The following is a 19,168-nucleotide window of genomic DNA, read 5'->3' on the forward strand; positions in this document are numbered from 1 at the left end:
CAATCCACCAATATCAGTCAATATGCACAATCTCTGCAGAGGTAAAAGTCATCTGACTTTGGGGTTGGGAGGGTAGCCTAATGGTTAAGGTGTTTGCGGGATAATTGGCTAAGCTTAACATGGCTCGTAAGGGCAGACAGCTTAGTATGAATCTATGAATCTATGAATCTGAATAATTCCACATTAAAGAGATCTGAAACTAATGAAGAGGTTGTTGCTGGAAAACAACTTTATATTTCAGTGTTTCATCTACAAATTCAGTGTCTGCTGCTCTTGAAAAATAAATTGCCTGTGTTACATTAAAAAAATGGTAAGCTGGTATATTACAATAGGGAATGGGTGGCATCCAAAGGAGGGCATACTCAAGAGTGCAGCACCTCACCCCTTTAAATATAATTCTACATGCTGTAGGAATACAAACTACAGCTGTCTGCATCAAGATGCAAGTAACACTGCTTTAAAATTCTTTACCACAATAGTGATACCATTTGTTAAATAAAACAGTTGCACAGTTTAAGCAGACTTAGCATGAGCAGCAGTAAAACTCTCTTCCCTTGAAGCTCACAATTCCTTAATAACGCACTTGAAAATAAATTCCACCTCCTAACTCTAACTAGGGAATTTCACACACACACACACACACACACACACACACACACACACACACACACACACCTCAACCTCTTAGCGCAAGAAATCTGGACAAAGCCTAAAATAAATAGGGACAGATTATAATATTGCTGTCACAAACTTAGAAAATTGCTACAATAACAGGATTTGTGTTAGTATGCATTTTTCTAAAGGTTATGACATCTAAAACTCAAATGTCTGTCATTATTGTCATTATTTAGCAACATTTTTAGGAGGAATATGGGGCAAAAATCTGGGCATTCTGCAAAAACCTGGACAGCTGAGGGATATGCTACCTCCCTCTTATACACACACGCACACACGTACAAATGCAACCACACGCACACACACACACACACACACACACACACACACACACACACACACACACACACACACACCATACCTCTCAATCTCTTATTACAAGAAATCTGGACAAAATCTGTTCTTAAGTTGGGGACAAAGGTGCAAAACTAGGGATGCATTTAGAAAGTTGCTAGAATAACAGGATTTGTGTTAGAGTGCATATTCTGAAGGATATACAAAGTCTGAAACTCAAATGCATGTCATTTTCCCAGTGATTTGTCAAAGATTTTTTATGAGGAAAAGACCAAAAATATAAGGCAAAAATCTGGACATTTGGTGAAAATCTGTACAGTTGAGATGTATGAGTCACACACATACACCCCCCCCCACCTCCTTAGAAAGTGGATAGAACAACAAGTTTTGCATTCGTATGCATTTTCTGAAGGATATGAAGTCTAAAGCTCAAATATCTGCCATTATTTTCTGACTTCAGTCCTCAATGAGGTACCAGAAAAACACAATTTTATGAGAAGCAAACCAAAAATATGAGGCAACAATCTTGATAACTGTGAGGTATGAAACCCCACCCCCTTACACATACTCCTACCTCCCTGTTACTTACACACAAGGCTACCTCCCTCTTACACACACACACACACACACACACACACACACACACACACACACACACACCTACCTACTTTTTACACACACACACACACACACACACACACACACACACACACACACACACACACACACACACACACACACACACACACACACACACACACACACACACACCTAAATTTACCTACCTACTTCTTACATACACTAATACACATCCCTACCTACCTACCTACTTACCTACGTCTTACATCCACACACCCCTGCCTACCTACCTACTTCTTACATCCACGCATCCACACACCCCTGCCTATCTACCTACTTCTTACATCCACACACCCCTTCCTACCTATTTCTTACACACACACACCTCTTAAACACTTACACACATGCACACACCTACATCTCACTTGTACATTCGTCCGCAGTCCAAATGTCTTCTGGAATTCAAATTCTGCTCAGACGTGGAAGATGAAGACGTAAACTATCAGTTGCACAGATGTAGAAGAATAAAACAGGTCGCAAACACCTGTTGCGTCTGTGCGACTGATGCAAAGGGTGTTCTTAAAGAAGAATGCCCTTAAAAATTTTTTTTTTAATTAAAATAAAATGAATCTCCCAGCAAGCCGGTTTGTGCAACTGCACCCCCTTGCACCTGCCTGTGGGCACCCTTGTCTGTGACCAGAGTTTGGTGGATCTTGAGTAATAAGTTATTTTACTACAGTCTGTTATTTCTTTTTGTTCTTTATGCATTTTCGCACTATATAATGAAATAGTAGTAATAACCTCAGTAATAACAAAGTACTGTTACTGAGGTCCTTCATCCACTGACCTATCCCGAAGCAGCTGCTCCAGTTCTCTGCTTTGTTTGCACTTATATTACTACACTCATCTGATAAATTCAGAATGGGATAGAGGACAGTTAAGAGCCCTGCTGTCAGCACACTGCATGTGATGTCAGTTTTCAAGTAAGCATTATATGGTTTAATTAAAACCTCAATTTCAAAACTTATTCCACTGACTGAATCACAGAAATACCCTAATGAATTATATCTCCTTGTTTAAAACATATAAATTTATGTATAAAATTTATATATTTGTCTCCTTGTACTGAGTGTAGATTGAAACATGAAAAACACGAGCTGATGGTATCAATACTAATATTGTCAACTTTTATGTCTACTTATCTCACTATCATTTTATCTTAAATACTGCATTTACTTTTGTACATTCGTATATGTTTTGCATATTTGTGTATGTTTTATTTTGTTTATGTTGACTCTCCAATGTTTTATAACTGGGTTTTGATTAAAAGGGTCAAAAGACCAGCTGACTTACCTAGTAAGCCAATTGTAAAATGCAATAAATAAATAAATATCACATGCATTGACTATTTGAAAGGTAAAAAAACAAATGGTAACCTGCCATAGTATCATTCTATCTTCTAGGACCTAAAACCAGAGATACTACTGGGGGAGGCATCTGTCTCCCTGAATCTAATAATGTATTCTACATCTCAACCCATCCATCCACAGCACTTTTTTCCCAGTTTTGCACATGGGGTGGATTTCACTTTAAGAGTGGCAATCATCTAGAGCCAAGGTTTACACCACCAGCTGGCTACCCTGCTGTTATTGTTTTTCCATACCACACACCCACATGCACACTCAAACCTATGGCCAATTTAGAGTGTCCATTCCAACTACTGCATGTCTTTGCACTGTGGAAGGAAACCAGAACACCTGGAGGAAACCCATGTTTACACAAGGAGGACATGCAGACTTCACACGGAAGGCACCCCATTTAAGAATTGAACAGGGGAACCTTTCTCAACCAGGGCTCCCTAACTAAATTAAAAGCTTTACAATAATTGTGTAACAGCATTGTTCACTTCAGCCTATCAATCTCCAGAGTGGAGCAGTGTTCCACTAACCGAAGGAGTCTTTGCTAGGTAAGTGCTCATGAATAGTATAACTCTTATTCACCAAGTCCTAGTACACATTTTGTGCTCAACCTTGGCTCAGTTGCTAAAGGTAATGGATCCCTGCTTTTTTCTGAACCTTTAAATCACATAGTCTATGTAACACAGAAAATGTGTTATGATCCAATATCTGTATTGTGGGCAGAACTTTCTTGAACCTGGCAGCATATATTCCACCCCTGCCAACTCTCTTCTTGACAGCATCTCTCTAAATTACTTACTGATCTAGTACATGGCTACATAAACTCAGTTTTATCTTTATCAATAAATTTAACCTTAAATAGAATGATGAAGTATGTAAAACAACCTCCAACAGATTTTACCATCTCATAGCTTGTGTCTTGTGTCAGAAGGGCAAATCCAGAGACAAAGGGAGCCATTCTTCACTTGACCAGATTGCATACTAATTCGTTTCACAAGTTCATATCTCTTCTGGTCCTACCAAATTACCAAAATGATGAATGATAGTCTACTCCTAATAGCATTTTAAAACAGTATCTTCCACTTCTTGTTATAATAAGACTCGCCACCCCTCTTGGGAGGTATGTTCTGCATATTAAGTTATCTTCTGTGGAATGGATCTCTTCGCATTCATTTGTAAAGGTTTAGTGCAGTGTTAAACTATTTGCTGAAGCCATTGCTCCTCTGGACAAACTGTTTCCTCTCACTGCAACAATGATTGGCTAACCAGGGACCTCAAAGCCATGGTCAAGGCTAGAAACTCTATGGACAAACTGAAACAGTTTTTTAAAGCAGGAAAAACAACAAAAGCTAAAGTAAGTCTGCAGCACAGAAGCTAAGGAAAACAACCCCCCCCTATTTTGGGAAAAGACTGTAGTCATTCAGCTATCCCGGAACTTTTGGGTCAAACATCAAGAAACCCTTACAGCATAGCGCCACCCCCACCAAGAGTTTCTCTTACTAATAAATGAGAACATTTGATTAACAGCTTACACCACCTCCTCTCTTGTCCCACAACCTACAGTGCTGTGGAATCCACATTTATAGCTAAAGTATTAACACACTGGAAAAGTGTAGGCTTGTCTCTCTTTTAGAGAAAGGGAGTGAGCTAAATAACTCCCTGTATTCTGTCTTTCCAAACATGGCAGTTTGTTTCATTGCCAGGATACTGACTTACATTTTAATCTCTCTCTCTCTTTCTCACTTTCAACAGTAGAAGTCCAAGTGGTTTAGAAACATGCAGTTATTCTTCCAGTAACAAGCCCTCCATAGTATAGGCTCCAACAAACTTTAGGCTTGTTTCCAACTACTGGACAAGCTCTCTCCACTCAGTCAGTTGACTTTGTCTCCAAGTTTAAAATTATACCAATACAGCATATCTTTAAAAATATCATAGCATTATAGGTACCGTCATCTCATTTTTGAATGGTACATAATCTAGCATGAGTAATGCAGTGTTAACAAAGGCCTTTTCTGTAATTTTCCATAGATCCTTCATCTCTGTTAACCATACTACAAGTCCCTTTGCACATGCCAGCCTCTGTTGGTCTATGATTTGTGTCATGGCTAGAAAATGAGCCCTTGGATCAATTTATTTACTCATTTTGAAAATAAATCTGCTTTGATTTACCAACACCAAACTTCCTAACACAGAGGAAACAAGTGCACTATTCTGCAAACCTTACTCATCATCACAGACACACATTCAAAATGGTGATTTTAAAGCACAGTTGTTGGAGGGATGTACCCACCATACCCCTGATATGGGTGACTCCCTCCCATATCCCTGATCTCTAACTAAATTACCCCTTCAGGGTCACACCAACTTGTAAAAAACTGACACATAGCTGCTCTGTAAAACACATCTTGTGGCATAACTTCCTTAAGTTTACCAGGAAATGGTCCATGGTATGTTTGATGAAGTATTCTGGGAGCTGAGGAAATCAACGTACAAAGGTACAGCCTCATAAACAAATAAATAACGCCATCCTCAGAAACGGACTTGGACATATATTAGTATGTGTGTGTTTGTGTGCATGTGTGTGCGTGTGTGTGCGTGTGTGTGTGTGTGTGTGTGTGTGTGTGTGTGTGTGTGTATATATATATATATATATATATATATATATATATATATATATATATATATATATTAATATGTCTATCTATATACAGATATATGTGGATATGTATGGATGCTACCAATAGATATAAACGTTATGAATCCCTTCATCAAAGAAAACTACATGTTTGTTTCATCATTGGGGATGTGCAACCAAAATATGTGTAAGAGTGAGAAGACCAGGACTAAATACAATTTTGCCTTTTTACTTTATTTTATTTGCTTATTCATTTTGAATGTGCACTATGGTACATAGATGAAATACCGAGTCTTTCTGAAACATAACACAGCACTGGAAAAACATTTGTAAGGTTAGAACATAGACTGCTTTCAGTCATATTACTAGCGAAATATTACTTGTGTTTCTTTCTTCTCCACAGGGAAAAAGAAATCCAAATTCCAAAGCTTAAAAAAATTATTTGCTAAGAAGAAGAAAAAAGAGCCTCTGACTCCCATAGGGGATAACATCTTGAAACCTTGTCACTCTAGCACCGATGTCAGCATCCCAGGAACCTTAGATGTCGGCTTGGAAAGTGAGCCAGGGTATGCATTTAGTTAAGTTGACGTATTTTCGAGAATGATTACTTGTACAGCAGAGTTACTGCTCAATTTAAAAAATAATGTATAACGAGAATGATTACTTGTGCAGCAGAGTTATATACTTTTATGAAGTACGCACTTAATTAATGCTTCGGCACATGAATTAAACAGAATGTGAGGAATGCTTTAATACTCTGCTATGAAGAGTGTTTCTGTACGAGCTATTTGGTTTATAGAGCTGTGTACATTACTGCACATTATGAAATGAATGACTGTTTGCAGAAGCCAGTGAAACCTTTTCAGAAGGGTTTCTACATTCCTCTAACATCTGGGAGAACTAGAAGTTGATTTTTTTTTTTGTGAAAAATTCAAAAGCGTTTCCAAGCAGTAAAATATATAGTACTGAAAACTCTGATTACCATGTCTTTTAATACATGTTATAGTATTATAGGTTTGCAAGGTTCCTTACTCTGATCAACTATTTAGAATATAGCATGTAGCTATAAATACAGATGTGGTGTCAGAAGAGGAATATATTCAGAGGATATGAACACTGTAATTATAAAAAAGCCACAGGGTGCTATCTTAACTGTAAGGAAGGATACTGCAGAAAATGTTATGGCTGAGTTCCAGTACAGCATGTGAAAAGCTCCATTATCCAAGTTAATAATGTTAAATTACATAACATCTATGTGTTTTTCTTAGCTTTCTGACCTCTTAAGTCTTCCCTCTATTTCGTTGGAACGTCCCAACTTATTATTATTGAGGACGAGTACCAGTATTCATGATAGTTAACTCAAATACAAATACAGAAAGATAAAATTCTTCATTTGATGTCAGTTGGTGCAGAGGGTCAAGGCTGTGAGCTGGAGTTCCTGTAGTACAGGGTTTGATTCTCTTAGACTTCATTTGTCTATGGTGTGATCTTGAGCAAGTCACTTAACCAGACATTGCTTCCGACTTGCCACTAAAAAGAGACTCTGTATCCAGTGGGCCTACCTGATTAACATTTTATTATTATTATTATTATTATTATTATTATTATTATTATTATTATTAATACGTCTTTCATTTTTTTTCCTGATAATCCTATTCTGACAGCTACAGTTCAGACTCTGCTTCCTTCTGATGAAGTCTCTCCTTTTAAATACAACAGAAACGGTATTTTCCTCAATAAATGGGAATTTTCCCGTAAATCACTATCTCCTTTGTCTGTTTTGTTTCTAAACCACTTCCAGAATTTGCTATTGAATTCTAATCACAAAAATTGCAGTGTACTTTGCAATGTGTCCCATTCCGTTTCTAAAAGGAAATAAGGAAATCTTTCCTAATTTATTATGAAATATTTAAAACACACACACACACACACACACACACACACACACACACACACACACACACACACACACACACACACACACACACACACACACACACACACACACACACACACACACACACACACACACACACACACACACACACACACACACACACACACACAGTGCACTCATTGATGACCATGAACAATACGAAGAAATTTGTATGACTCCTAACTGTGCAACAATGTCCAGAAGGTTGAGGATTATTGCTTGGAAGCATTTGCATAGGCATTTTTATACTGCAAGCAGACTTCAGAGAAGTTTTCCTCCAGCAGACAGCAAATGTTGGAGGTGTGATGGGAAAAATAGAGGTAAGTGTGTGTGTGTGTGTGTGTGTGTGTGTGTGTGTGTGTGTGTGTGTGTGTGTGTGTGTGTGTGTGTGTGTGTGTTTGAGGGGGAGGGATGTAATAAGTTGGTTGATTTAAAAAAAAATCTCTACAGAGTATTTTGTTCAGAAATGTTGGGGCGGTGGGAGGGGGTAGCTGGGACATTAGATCTGAATTGCCTAGACATAGTAAGACTTTATTAAGTTTATTAAGTTTGATGCTACTGGCTGACAAAAAAGCAATTACTAGAAAATGAAGATCAAAATCTAAACCAGTTATAACTAAAGTACTGAATATTGTAAATGAGATTAAAAAAAACTGGAGGTGGGATCTTTATCAAAGAGAAAGAACAAATTGCAAAGGAATAAATTGAATTTTTGGTAACAGTGCTTGCAGAATAATGTTCAGGAGGAGGTCTGAAGTATAAGGGAGAGCAAGAATTTAGTAATTATGTAATGTTGGAGTAAAGTTCTTCCTCCTTCGCTCAATCCTGCAAACACTTTCCCCCTTAAAACTGTACCTACTAACTATATTAAATATTTACTCTCTAAACTTAAACCCTGCTCTCCTTCTGGTGACAATCTGCCTCCCTATTTCCTGCAAGTTGCAGCAAAACCCCTTGCTTTCCCTATATCTGTCCTAATAAATTGGTCCATCTTTGAATCATATGTCCCCTCTATATGGAAAAAATTCTACACCTTACCTACATATAAAGGAGGTAACTCTACTGACATCACAAACTTCAGACCAATTGCGATCCTTTCTCCTCTCTCAAAAATATTGGAAAAATGTATACATAAACAAGTCATGCAATATCTACTACAGGAAAACTTGCTCACACCCACCCAGCATGCCTTTTGCCCTAAACATAGCACTACAACTGCCCTAATATTGTTCATAAATACTATCTCTCTAGCTCGAGATAACAATAAAACTTGTCTCTTGCCTATTCCTCAACCTCTTCAAGGCCTTTGATATGGTCTCCCATCCCCTTCTACCGGCCAAACTGTCTAACCTTAATTTTTGTACTTCTAGTGTTACCTGGTTTTCTAGCTATCTCTCTGATCGTCTACAATCTGTAAAATGGCTCTCAGCTCTATCTCTTCCCCTCTCAGTGAAAATAGGAGGGGAGGGGGAAGCCTACTACTTTTGAATATCTTCACAAATCTACTCCATACCTGGTGTCCCCATTCATCCCTTATACAATATGCAGATGACTGAACAGCCATCACCATCGCTGATATCCCCTCTGACCTTATCTCTGCTACCCAAGCATCTTTTAACTCCGTAGAAACCTGGCTCTGTGACAACCAGCTAATTCTTAATCCTAAGAAAACTGAACTCTTACTCTTTCTCCCCAAAAACGTCACCAATCTTAAATCAACATTTGCTATACTGCCCCTCAATAATATATCCATCAATGCTGAATCCAGCACAAAACTTATAGGAGTAACAATTGATGACCAGCATAAGTTTGATTTACATATGTATAACTGTATTAAAAAAAACACACCAAAAACTTGGCCTCCTATACCGCAACAAAAAGTTCTTAACAAACAATGCAAAAGTAAATCGCTCTCTCTTCTACCTAGCCTATTGTATAGCTGTCAAATTTTTACATATCTGAACTCCACACTCCTAGCTAAACTCGAATCAACCTATAACAAGGTTGCTAGATTTGCTGCACACCATACTTATAAATCTCATCACTGTCTTTATCTAAGACACTTAGACTGGTTGGAATTACCCCACCAGCTCCTTCTCTCTCAACTACAGATAATTCACTCAGTTCTATACCTGCAGTCTTTCTGTCCTAGCCTAACTCCCCATATCTCTCAATTTCCGCCCTCTAGCTCTCTATGTAGCTCCGACCAAAACCTGCTACAAATATATAAACCCAAGACCAACATTGGATGCAACATATACAGCTACAATCCTACCATATCTTGGAACAAACTTCCCTTAGAAATTAGGTCCCTCAAGCATCCTAAGCAATTTAAAACAGCCACCAGAGAATATCTAAAAACTCACTGGTCTTGCCACTGCACTCATCCTCCTTATGCTACTTTCCTAACCTCAAAGATAGTTAACCACCTGTCCTCTCTTTGACCCCTAACTGACTCTATCTGTATGATCTCTCATGCCTCCTTATCTGAGCAATTATCTAAAATTACAATCTTATCTTAGCCACAACCTCAGTAATCTATCACTCTATCTCTCCAGTCTCTCATTCACCTCTGCTGAATTCATTTATGCTTAAATGACTACAGATATTTTGTAATTTTTGCTGTTTATCCAAAAAAAAAATTTATTTTTGCATTTGTATTATTTCCTCTTATTCAGAACCTCTTTGCCAATGACTTGTGTAAAACTATACCCACACTGTATGCATATATTGTATAGTAATTATTGCTTTTTTATCTATTATTTTCTGTATAACAAATTGTATTTACTGCGGAGCTTTTCTCCCCGGGTCTCTGCTGAAAATGGGTTAGTCAGCTCAGTCGGACTAAGTTGGTCAACAAATGTAAAATACATAAATAATAAATAATAAATGAAATTGTAAAAAAGTAAACATATTGCAGGACAATAATAATAGAGATTATTATTACTGTTTGTTTAGAAATTATTATTACTGTTTGTTTTCTTTTTAGTTAATATATGTAGGCCTATGTTTGTTATTATTTAAAATGAGGCTTAATAAAGATTTAAGACAAAAAAGAATAATTTGAGAAGCAGCGACCTACATAGATCAGTTTCACCAAAAGCACCTTCACTGATGTAATTAACGTGCACCTGCCTCATTAACTACCATTATATCAACCTGTATCCCATCCCTTCAATAAAATTCACTGTATCAACCCTAAAACTAAAATTTATCATATAATTTACATCACTATTCCCAGTCAGCTTTTACAGACATTTGATCTTTTATTAGCCATTTTCTGATCTGATTGTTTCATCACAAATGATGTATTAGCTGTCTATCTAAACAAAACTTAAATAACCTACAAAGCGAATTTCTGTCTAATCCAATAAGCACATGTACTATGCACAACAAATGCATCTTGATAATGAGCCATCCAGCATTTTTATCCTGAGAAAATGTTTTATGCATGTAAATATACTATATGACATAATTACATTGCCATCTAGTGGTCATCCTTAAAAGTAGCATTCAAAATGATGCTACATCCCTGAGCTGAAGAGATGGCTCCTATATTTATAAACATTTCTTTTCCCTCTGGTCCAGTAAGTGATGAGACAGCGTTTGGTTATATTTCGGACACTACGGTACTGATCCCAATAAATACAAAGATGGCAATAGGATGAATGAAAGTATGGCTAAATAAAGTATCTAGTAAACATCTAGTATCACTAAGATGTCCACTTTTTTCTCTTTAAACATTCTAGCTGTCTTACCTATATGCAATGCAACACAGGTACCTTCAAGTGGCTGTAGAACCCATTACATAGTATATTTTATAAAGGTGTCTTATCTCAAATGTCATTGTATTATTTATTTATTTTTGTGGACTCATGAGTTTTAATATATATTTGCATTACACACAACCTCTAAATGTTCAACAACCCTTAAATTTCTTTAGTGTACCCTTAGAAAGCTAACCTTTCATCTTAAATGTTGCTGTACATTTCTGTCCCTTCTAGAACTGGGACTACAGTAATATGTCACTTAACATGCTGTTACTAATATATGCCAATGCTTGTGGATAACTTTATTTATACAAAATGAATGGCTGTTAAAGGTGGTGCCGAATTTCAGTTCCTGCTCATCCCTTTATTTCATTTTCCTAGAACGATGCCCCAGTAAACATGCTTTACTTATAGCCCCCCTCATTTTTAATGTCCCAAATTAAATGTTCATCATACCCTCTATGTATGAATTTATGCATTAGGTCCTTAAAGGTTTCCTTGCATTTAAAATATCATGTTATTATTATATTTTTATGTACAAGTATACCTCATCCTCATAAATTGTAACTTTTGGAACACTTTTAGTAACATACATAGGATGACAACTATCTTGCATCAAAAGTTAATTTTTGAAAAAGGTTTCTTTTCAGTGCATAAGTCATAATGAAATCATCCACGGCTTTTGTGACCATGACATCTAAATATTTAATGGTGAACTGCAAATACTTTATTAACTAGTCTAGGGGTCATAGCTGCTCCCATTAAAATTCTAGATTTCCATTTGTAAATATTGTTATTAAATCCAAAAAGGTTGTTACTCAGTACCAAATGCAGTAATGTATTTAGAAGGGTGTTTAACAAGGACAGTATGGAGAAGTTTGGTATCTTTAAATGTGGGCCCACTTTCGTATCTTTTGTAAGTTCATGACCTGCAGAGATTTTTTTATATGTCCCAGTATGGGTAAGAAATATAACATTAAGGTGGCTGGGAACTGTAACAATGAAAAGATTTTTTACAGAGCCCTGTGCTCCAAGTGTCAAGTTTTTTTTACAAAGAAAAGACTATTTCTAAGTTTAATAGGAGGATAGCTTAACACACATTTGAAATTAGAAACAGACTAAGCAAGAATCATTTTGCAAAGCACAGCATTGAATCACCAGGTTATTCTTTTCCATTTTTCATATTTTGGACATAATTTTAAATATTTGGGGGTCAATAGTTCAGAGTAACGGCCAGTGTGGAAGAGAGGTGAAGAAGAGAGTACAGGCAGGATGGAGTGGGTGGAGAAGAGTGTTAGGAGTGATTTGTGACAGACGAGTACCTGTAAGAGTGAAAGGGAAGGTCTACAAGAGGGTAGTGAGACCAGATATGTTATATTGGTTGGAGACAGTGGCATTGACAAAAAGGCAGGAGTTTGAGCTGGATGTGGCAGAGTTAAAGATGTTAAGATTTGCACTGGGTGTGATGAGGGTGGACAGGATTAGGAATAAGTATATTAGAGGGTTAGCCCAGGTTGGAAGGTTTGGAGATAGCCAGAGAGGCACGATTACGTTGGTTTGGACATGTGCTGAGGAGGGATGCAGAGTATATTGGGAAAAAGATGCTAAGGATGAAGCTACCAGGTAACAGGAAAAGAGGAACGCCTAAGATGAGGTTTATGGATGTTGTGAGAGAGGACATACAGGTGGTTGGTGTGACAGAGCAAGATGCAGAGGACAGGAAGAAATGGAAACAGGTGATCCGCTGTGGCGATCCCTAACGGAAACAGCCGAAAGAAGATGATGATCAGGATGAGTCCACTTGAGGGGAACCAAAATTCCATTCTTGAAAAGAAGGGTCTGGAATGGCAAATTCGTCTTAACACCTACAACCCACCTGGACTCAGTTCTGCTTGTTCAATTAAATGTGTTTTTAAGCTTAGGAAACTGAACCACAAATTATTTTATTAATCATTTTGACATGACATGTTTGCACCTTTCTTCACTTTTTTGACATTTGTTATGGTTACTGTTTGTTTTCTGTTCTGCTACAACATATACAGATACATAGTCATTTGCAATTTTTCATTCATTTTATTGAATGTTTTTATGGTTGCTCAGTTTAACAGTGATCTGATGAAGCCCTATGGGTGAAAACAGTTTTAGTTTTTAATAGACTTATGATTACAGTTTTTATTTTGATTGTATTTTTATCTGTGATGTTTCTTTGTATTGCATATTTTCTAAGGTTACTGTAGTGGGTGCTGTTTTCCTGATTCCTGTGCCTGTTGTCACACATACATGCACTCACACAAATGCATGCGCACGTGTACACACACACACACACACACACACACACACACACACACACACACACACACACACACACACACACACACACACACACACACACACACACACACACACACACTTCACTTCACTTCACTTCTGATTTTTTTTTTGCTTCTATCCAAAGATATGCAGTAGGTGGAGTTGGACACTCTAAATGGGCCATAGATGTGAGAGTATGTGTGAAGTGGAAGAACTACTGTGGCAGGGCTAGTCACCTGGCGGTGTAAACGTTGGCTCTAGATAATTGCCACAACACCCTGACCCCAGTGTAAAAAATGGGAAAAAGAGGTTATGCATGGATGGATGGATATATAGTTTTTTTTTAGTTTATCACTCCTTTTGGTAGGATCTTGTTGTTACCTTGGTGCTAAATACCCTTTGTTGAAGGGAGTTTTATGACACCTTGACCCTGTCTGGAGACAGACTAGGAGTGAATTACTAGTTCTGTACTTCATTTTATTTTAACTTTGTTTTATTAGTACTTTTTCTGTTCTTTATTTTAGCTTGGATTGTACAAAACTGACTTGTGTTATATCAGGATAGCTTTTAGTTGTAAGCTAGGTTCATTACTATGTATTTGGTTGTCAATCATAATTTATGATCCTTTGTGCTTTTTTATGTGTGTTAGTTTTCCTTGGGGTTACAGCTATTATTGAAAAATTGATCTAATGAAGCCCAGTTGGTCGACAAACAACACTTATCATGAATTAAAGCTGAGTTTTTCTGATGACTAAGCCTGTTTGAGTTTGTTTCTTCAGTGTCTTCACAGAAGAGGAAGTAACATCTGAAATTTTGATTGTTTATTACCGTTGCTTAATAATGTAATGTTTAAGTGTTTTTATTTTATTTTCACAAATAACAAGGAAGTGAAGTCAGTTCTGTACATTAACGCTGGGGACAGCTATCTCCTTGCATCTCTGTTGTGGCTTTTGTTGTTGTTCACCTTGTGGCTCTCTTTTTGTGATAAACAGGTTCCTGGATGTGAGGCAGATTTACCAGAGTGATTGGTGATCTCTGTCATTTGGCTTTCTGGGAATTGGCAACCCCACATAACTAGCTTTATACACTATTTATGGGTGCTAAAATTTGACAAAACAGTAAAAACTGTTAAAAGTCCTTGATAACTGATTTGATATCAATATAGCTGCTAATGTTCATAGAACATAAGGAGTTGCTTGCTTGATTTTTCTCAATGGTTGAGAACCGTGCCAAAGAAACAATTGCCCTCCTTTATACAGCTCTTATCAGACCAGTTATAGAATACTGTTTCCTGTTCTGGTATATGGTGCAGATGGAGAAGTACAAAGATTTCTTGCAAAGAGACTCAAAGACTTCAATGCATGTCAGTAGCTTCTCTCTTCTCTGTATCCTATTGCCTTCTTAGAGGATATGTCTGCTTTCAGAGCATTATAGGGTACATCATGTTTACCTGATCATAGGATGACACCCTTCCTTGATATAAACGCATATATATCAACCATTCCATGAAATGAGACAACTTCATATTTCAGAGATTTCACTTCTCAGTTAAACTCAGCACATCAATGTATACCTTCAGCAAAGAACTAGATGACCACATGACCATATGTAAGTTCCAACATGGAATCCACAGCATTTAGTTCCCCAATGGCCAACTGACCTTGAGCTTTTTCACCATATCTATCAATCTACATTTGCAGAAGTAGCCCTGTTCTGTGCTGCTCCCATGTTGTAGAATATAATTTGAATAAAAATGGTCCCAAATAGCATTTTTTCAGTAGTTTTAATTTTTTGTTGTTGTTGCCAATGCCCATTATACCTCTCTCCATGCAGGTACCTTATCCTTCTGTATACACAAACTTAATAAAATAAGCTCTGAGATCACTGCATCTCTTAGAAAGACAATACTCCCTTGCAGTATAACTTTATCTCAGTGCCTAGTTACTACAAGTGCCATGACTGTGCACTAAATTCTTAAACTAATATCCTATTCTCTTGTGACAACATGCTTTTTTAAGCTGTCATTTCAGTGGATTTGTCTGGAGCTGCTGCAAGAGTGACAGACTGCTAGTCATATTTGCATGGTGTACCTTGTGGTACCCCCCCACACATATGCACTTTGCTTTCATGACTCCCACTATGCATGACAACTCCAATGAGGTGGCTATTGGATATCTTTGCAAATGTTTGTTTTCAGTAAATAATATGTATGAACAGCTCTGCACAAATGTACATTCTGAAAAAAAAAAAAATTATGTTTGGCGGAGGGCAGCAAAATATGTCTGCATTCTATTATTTTAAAAGGATGTACGCCAGCAGTGGTTTGTGTTATCTGTTTCACTGTGCAGTATTAAAACTGATAAAATACCAGTGACATTTTCACAGAACATTCTTATCTAGGAAGTCGACTCTTTTTCATCACATTTTTATAATACAATTTTCTACCTTAAAAATGAATGCTTGTAGGGTATTTCCATACTGTTTCTTCATGGAAGCTTTTTTAAAATAAACAGTAAATTGTATGGAAACCGTTAAAAGTTATTAATTTTCATTCTACATGACTCAGCAGTTTGTGATGACAGAAAACATCTCATGGTTAGAGTATCATTACAAAACCAAGGACGTCTCTTTTTATTTTCGAGTAATATCAGAATGTCCTTTTGTTAGTGACTGGCATAATTTACAACTTAAGAAATTCACTGTAAGGTTACGACTGTCATGATCTCTCAATGTGCTTCTTTCTGATAATGCAGTAGGCAGAGAAAGCTTTCACAGTGCTGCTCTGTTTGTTAACAGTTTATGGTATGAAAAGCAGTCTTAACCAGGAAACAGGAAATAGATTACTCTGCAGGAAACAAAAAATGTCTGATACATTTTTCAAATTGACAGAAGAACATGGATAAGATATCACTCTTAAGAGTAATTGCTCCCTAAACATAGAGAGATGGTGTGAGAGAGGAGAACTGGAATATGCTTGCTGGTAAGACTGTATTAATGGAGTAAGAGGAAACTGGAGATGCATACGACTAATGTTTGTCTGATAATGCCAGGGGTGCTAAATATAAAGCTTATTAATGACTGCTTGTTTTTTTCAGGGAAGTCCATATGGGAACATGTATAATGGTGACAAACTCCAAAATAGAGTTAAAGTTTGTGGACAAAAAGGAAAAGAGCTGTGATAAATGCACTTTGTGTGTGTGTGTGTGTGTGTGTGTGTGTGTGTGTGTGTGTGTGTGTGTGTGTGTGTGTGTGTGCTGTGTGTGCATGCGTGTATTGGTGGGATCATAAACTTACTAGTAGTGACCTGAGAAATGTCCACTCCAAGGGTAAGAAGGGAAAGGAAGGCAGCAGAAGCTTAGCTTAAAGTTACATTAGAGCAGAAGGTGAGCTTAAAGATAAAAAGGTAATATCCTTTGCCTAGTCCACCATAGCATGGATGTAGTGGAGAGAATAAGGTTAGGGGAGTCAGGAGAGAGCAGTGACTGTGACAAAGTATCAGTCGTGTTCTTTAGGGCTGGGCTGGGAATTAAAATTACAAAAAAAGTGGGGAACTAAAAGAGGGCACCTGCTGAGAACCATCAAAAAATAAAGATGGGTTGAAAGAACTAAACTCCTTAACTTTAGACTTCGGCCACTTTTCTCTCCTCATTCCAAGTTCTAGAAATTGTGTTTTCTAACCATGTCATGCCCTACTGCTTTGATGAGAAGATACAGGGTACTCTGTGATGACATCACATTTTCTTTAAAGGGCATACAACTGTGACTACTGTAATCTCTCTCTCTATCTCTCTCTGTCTCTATGACTAACTCACTCTACAAATGAGCAAGAACAGCTCTCTCTCAAGGGCCCTTTTACTGGTCTATATCAATGCTTTGATATGGGCTCCACCACCTTTCTATTTACTGAAATAACAAAACATGGCCTTTACCCTGCCAACAGCTGGGGTACGGATTCAGAAGCATTAGTCCAGAACTGTGTTTATTTACCAGCTGCATTATCACAACCAACAATCCCATTTCAATAGTATAGCTTTATGCTAATGATCTGGTTTAATTAAAGGTATCCACACTGCCTCCATCATAAAGAAATTATCTTAGTGTCCTCTAAATGAGATTCCAAATTAAATATTCATTCTTGATAAACCACAGCAACCAAATGTAGCGAAAATTATAAAGACCACAACAGCAATCCAGCAACTCCAAAGAAGGAAATTTATTACCAAAACAGCAGTAGTAAAATTCTCTAGCGCCTCGGCCAACGAGCCTTTAACAGAGTACATCAAATAAGGAAAAACTTCCAGTTTATATACAACAAAACTTAATTGAATAATAAGTTAATGACTCATATCACACTTTTAACCAAATCTTATTAAAAACTAACACTCCCATTAATACAATTATACAAAACTTTTCCAGAAGCATTCTTGATTCAAACCCACAGGAAACATAGTATTAAATTTTAAAATCAGAAATGCTTCTTTTTTTCTCAGCAATTGTTTAACTTGTTCATCTGTCATGAACTTTTTACATATCACATTATCTAAAATTGTGGCCTGAAAACCCTCCAAACTTCCCTTATGTACTTCATTAAAATGTACAGCTATAGGGCTAGATAGTTTATAGTTCTTAACATCTCTTATATGTTCTTTTATTCTACAAGAGAAACTTCTTTTTGTCTCCCCTATATAAAATTTATTACAAGTACATTTAATTGAATATATAACTTTCTGGCTATTGCAAGTAAAACTTTCATTTGTTTCAAAGTTTTTATTATTAATTTTATCAAACCTTTGAGTAACAAAACTACAAATACTACACCTCCCACATACTGCTGTACCTTTTTCTTTTTGTCCCCTTATTATATCTAATTTGGGTCTATGAAACCTACTATGGACAATAAAATCTTTGATATTTCTTCCCCTGTTAAAAGAAAATAATAATTTCTTATGCTGTAAACAATCTACTTCTTTGTTTATAATATTCCAGCTGGATTTAATTATATCTATAATTTCTTCTGTTATTACTGAGTAGGTGGTAGTAAAATATATACTTTTATCTTGCTCCCTTTTTTTATTATTATTATAACATATCCAATTACATTTGGCCGACTTACTATTTAATACTTTATTTAAACTCTCTCTCAAATTCATTTCATCATATCCTCTTTCTTTAAATCTCAAAAAACTATCTTCTAATTCCACATTTCTATCTCTATTGTCACTACACAATCTTTTAATTCTATTGAATTCTGTATACGGAATAGATTTCATAGTATGCCCTGGGTGAAAACTTTCTCCATGTAATATATTATTACTATTAGGGAATTTCCTATATATTTTAGAAATTACCTTACGTTGGTAACTATCCCCTATTAATTCAACATCTAGAAAATGTACTTTTTTACCTTTTTGTAATCCATCAAATCTTATTCCTATATTATTGGCATTAATTTGAGCAATAAATTGATCCACTAGCTCATAACCACCTTTACAAATAAAAATTAGATCGTCAATGTATCTATAATACTGAATTACGTGTGTACAAAAAAATG

The 19,168-nt window shown here is 36.6% G+C and overlaps 1 protein-coding gene across 2 annotated transcripts in view; it reads left to right on the plus strand.

Annotated features, from left to right (window-relative positions):
* The window catches only part of LOC122789646 (acrosomal protein KIAA1210-like), an 828,389-nt gene that overhangs the window by 479,160 nt on the left and 330,061 nt on the right, over positions 1 to 19,168 (plus strand). For both annotated transcript variants that reach the window (XM_044057056.1, XM_044057057.1), the window contains exon 3: positions 6,005 to 6,167. In XM_044057056.1, coding sequence (XP_043912991.1) covers positions 6,005 to 6,167 — 163 coding nt within the window. The remainder of the gene's footprint in view (positions 1 to 6,004; positions 6,168 to 19,168) is intronic.

Source organism: Protopterus annectens, chromosome 15.part0 (genome assembly GCF_019279795.1).
Source record: "Protopterus annectens isolate FY-2018-M chromosome 15.part0, PAN1.0, whole genome shotgun sequence".
NCBI classification, from domain to species: Eukaryota; Metazoa; Chordata; order Ceratodontiformes; family Protopteridae; genus Protopterus; species Protopterus annectens.